At 35.7% G+C, this 4,475-nt stretch overlaps 1 protein-coding gene across 1 annotated transcript; it reads right to left on the reverse strand.

The window, feature by feature from the left end:
* Nucleotides 1-241: 241 nt before the first annotated feature.
* Nucleotides 242-1,393, reverse strand: LOC122016089 (methylesterase 1-like). The gene is made up of 3 exons (XM_042573275.1): nucleotides 981-1,393; nucleotides 759-896; nucleotides 242-675 (listed from the first exon to the last, which is right to left on the reverse strand). The coding sequence occupies exons 1-3, from the start codon at nucleotides 1,356-1,358 to the stop codon at nucleotides 385-387; spliced, it is 807 nt and encodes a 268-aa protein (XP_042429209.1). The 5' UTR covers nucleotides 1,359-1,393; the 3' UTR covers nucleotides 242-384.
* Between the last annotated feature and the right edge of the window lie 3,082 nt (nucleotides 1,394-4,475).

The raw sequence follows: 4,475 nt of genomic DNA on the forward strand, positions 1-4,475 counted from the left end.
AGTCTGGTGAGTTACGTAGAACATGCAATACAAGGTTGAAAATTTTGAAAAATCATTTAAAATAATGAAATTAATTAAATGTTTTCCGATTGAATAAGAATAATTGTGCTACTTTTAGAATATAAATACTTTGGCTTCTTTAATTCTAGGTTTTTCATCAAATAAAAGGTCTGCTAAAATTTTGATAATCAAGTAAAAATACAAGCCACCTGATATAATTGCTATATATTTTAGTATGTGATAGTAAATGTAAAGAAGATAATCTCTAATAAAATTAATATCATGATTTGAATAAATTCTAGGACAATTTATTTAATTTATTTAATATTTAAATCACACACAGAGACACACACACTTACTTTAATAGTCGCATGCTATCATTCATTACTCAAAGCTAGCGTTCTTGTCGGCGATCTCCGAGATGTACTGGCTCAGCTTCGCCGGCGTCGACAGCATCGGCATGTGGTCAGCCTCCTCGATCACCCTCACCTCATTCACCGGGTAGTTCTCTATCATCCACCGCTGGAAATTTGCCTGCAGCGCCTCGTCCTTCTCGCACACGACGTACACCTTCGCCACCGAGCCATACCCTGACGCCGAGAGCGATGACGACGACTCCAGTTCCTTCGCGAACAGGGAAGAAGGCCTCACAAGCTTCATGGCCAAGGCAGAATCCTTCACCAAGATGCGATTTTGTTAGAAGAAGTAGAGAGGTGAATGTGACGATGATGTTCCTCTGCCTATGAGCAGAGCCATACCTCCGGCGGTGAGCGATTGTAAAGGAGGGACACGAACTTGGGGCCGAACAACATCGACAGAGGGCCGTTCTCCTTGTCCCCGACCGTGCCGAATTGGGTATCCAACCAAAACGGCAAGGTCGGATCTTCCAGTTGGACCTTCACAAGAACAGAATTCAATCAAAACGTGCGTACGCTCAAAGGTAGATTTTGAAAAAATCAAGGCTCGTTTAGCTTGCTCGCCTTGTTATAGACGAACGAGGGAGGATGAACGGTGTCGGGCAAGAAGGCAGTGACGAAGACGCCGACGGCGACCTTGTGTGGGAACCTGTCCATGGCGAAGGCGATGTTGAGACCCCCGAGGCTGTGGCCGACGAGGACGATGCGCTCGCCCTGGGGCAGCGCGGCCAGGAGGTCGATCAGGGGCTGGTTGTAGTCAGCGAAGTTCCTGAGGTCGGAGAAGCGGCGCTCGTCGACGCCGGAAGCAGCGAGATCAAGCGCGGTGACTCGGTGGCCGGCGGAGCGGAGAAGGGAGATGAGCTTGTACCAGGACCAGGCGCCGTGGCAGGCGCCGTGAACGAGGACAATGTGGTGGCTGCTGTCGCAGCTGGAGTCGGCCATGTGATGTGACTGTGGGACTTTGAAGTTTGAAGAGTCGACTTGCGGGTGTCCGTTTTATAGAAGGCGGAGTGCGGAGGAGCTGGCGTCGGGCCAATTCGCGTGTTTCTCATGTTGCTTTCGTGAAGCAAGTGCTTGGCCCTCGAAAAAACATTATGCGGACGGCGTTTTTTCAGATCCATCGCGTAAGTATTCTCCTTTTATTTTTTTTTCCGAATAGGTAGATTTCGAATTGATTAATTTTAGAGTTAATCGGTCCAATTCCATAAAAAAAATTATCAAAATATATTGAACACTTTCTAATTTATGCTGATGATAAATAAAAAATTTATAGGATCGAATACTTATCCATAAAAATTAATCGGTTCTAAATATATAAATTATCAAATAATAATAATAATAATAATAAATCTCTACGATAAAATTTATGTGCTTCTTTTGTGGCTTTCCGTGTCGGGCTGTGCAACTGAGTTTGCCCTAAACTTATGCCGACGGAGTTTATGTGTGAACAATTTTTTTTTTTTGAAAATATTGATGTTTTTTAAAGGATTGTAACTATTTAATTTTACATTTTTAATAGACCTAGGTAGAAATCGTCGGCGATTATACAATATTGTGAAAAGTGTTGAAGGCCCAAAATAATTTTAGATAAAATTATTATATGGATTTATTTATTAAAATGAAATAGGACGATTAAGAAATTTAGCGGCCCACATGAAATGTTTTGTTTATGATAATAAAAAAAAACTCTTTAATTTTTGCACTTTAAAATAAAAAAGACATCCTTTGATAACTCGATAAAAAATGGGATGTTTTTGTTATTTTTGTCTATTCTCTGAATCCAAAAAAAACAAGAAGGGTAGACGAGACCTCTCTTTCAAAACCGACGTGGCAACGATTCTGTTAAGAAATTTATTGAAGACGATTACAAATCAATGACAGATATATATCTCGATCAAGACATTTCTATTTTTAAATCTAAATATAAGATACCGTCCCACGGAAACGCAAACGATCCGCAGCTCCGCAATTAACATTTCTATTTTTCCATTCACCCTCCCATTTCCCCCTCTATTTTCATATTCCTACATTTCTTGTATTGAAATATTGAGATGGAGATGCCGTCGCCATTGCCGCCCCTTGCTCGGTCCCTATTTGCAATTGCGTCGGGAATTGAATGGCTCAGTATCATACTTCTCTGCTGGTAATCACTATCTAAGTATCAAGTACCAACTTAATCATATCCATGAAGACTTTTCCTACTTACTATTGCACAGTAGGCCGTAGACCCCAAGCCATTTCTATTGCTTTTTAATTTTAAGAAGAAAAGTCAATTTTTCCCCCTCATCCCTCATTTACTGATTCCTTGATTATTATTTTTTAATAATTAGAGTGTTTAAATTTTACTCTGTTAATTTTAAAGATAAATCATCTTTATTCTAATTTATTTATAGATAATTCTAAAATACAATTTATATATATAAGCCAACCCTTAAAAAATCTACCGTATTTTAATTCTTTTATTCTTCCCTTCGAGCGCCATATTATTCCTGTAGAGTTAATTTGATTTATTAGTTGACGGATGTTCTAATTCACATTGAGAATCATCAATTCAGACTCAGAAAAGTGGTTCATTAATAAATTGAAAGCATTCGTAACGTATCCATCGATTCATCATTTTTATATAATTATTTATTAAAAATAATTTATCTATTGATTAGTTAAAATATTTAGGAAGGAAAAGACCTCTGCCGTGCCTCGAGGCAATTTGATTCTTTTTAAAAGAAAGCATGTGGACACTGAAACGAAATAACATCGAGGAAGAAAAGCAATAACATTCATGGGCGTTAAAATCAATGCAAGAATTATCATAACGTGCATGATCCGCACAAACATTTCACGCTTTCACCTTAATTCATTGAACGCGTTTAATATATTTTTTAATCAATATCCGTACGTGGCCCACCAAACATAATAAAAATTATATATATATATATATATATATATATATATATATATATATATATATATATATATATATATATATATATACTGCGGATAAAATCGAACGGACCGCTGCGGACATGTTTCCTGATCGATCTGGTGATATCGATCAGGGAGCATATCATTTCCTGATTGGTGATATCGATCAGGGAACCTCCTGATCGGTCTCTGGACTGATCAGGAGGTTACTTGATCGGTCTGGTGACCGATCAGGAAGGTAAGTCCGCAGCGATTCGCATGATTTTGATCCGCAGCATATTATTTTTGTGTATATATATATATATAGGATCTTGCAATTTTTTATTAGAGGGTGGATATTATAGGATCCATCAACATGAATAACATAGGTAAAAAGTACAATGTTATTGTTTGTAATTGCTACATAAATATAAAAAAAATATCTTATTTAAATTATATTATTTTTTAAATAAAACACATTAAAAAGCTTATTATTTGAATTATTTTATTACAAACTGTACTATTAAGTTAATACTAATATTTCTCAAGGCGTCCACATTGCTCCTTTAACAGGATGTTGTAACTTTTTTTTAGTGTTAAAAAAAAAGATACATTCTTTATTTTAGCGATCTCTTAGTATCGATGTCATGAATATAAAAGAAGATACATATAAATATATTTTTTCTCTTAAACGTATTCAAGATCTTGAACACGTTAAAGTCTTTAACAGTGTGGGTGGGCCAACTTGGGCCCACCCCATGAGTGTATTTTTTTATTTTAATTATTCATAAATATTATAAATTTTAAAATTAAAAATTGAATAAAATGGGTAAATAATAAAAGTGTATTTTTTAATAATAATATTATTTATTTATTAATAAAAAATTATTTAATATGATATAATTTTAAAATAATTGAGTGGATTGTGGAACTCATAAATAATAAGAGTTTATGTTAAAAAGAATATGGGTGAAAAAAATAAATTGTTATAATGAGTATATAGTAGTGGATTTCATGTTTTTTTTATAAAGTGGTGGATATTATAATAAGAGTGGATTATAGGATAACGAATCTCTTGGTCTAACAAAAAGTGAAACAGGAGATGGACCACTCTCAATTGCGACCGGATTGTAATTGTGATCCAGCTACAATAGGTTG

The sequence above is a fragment of the Zingiber officinale genome, chromosome 8B (assembly GCF_018446385.1).
Source record: "Zingiber officinale cultivar Zhangliang chromosome 8B, Zo_v1.1, whole genome shotgun sequence".
Lineage (NCBI taxonomy): Eukaryota > Viridiplantae > Streptophyta > Magnoliopsida > Zingiberales > Zingiberaceae > Zingiber > Zingiber officinale.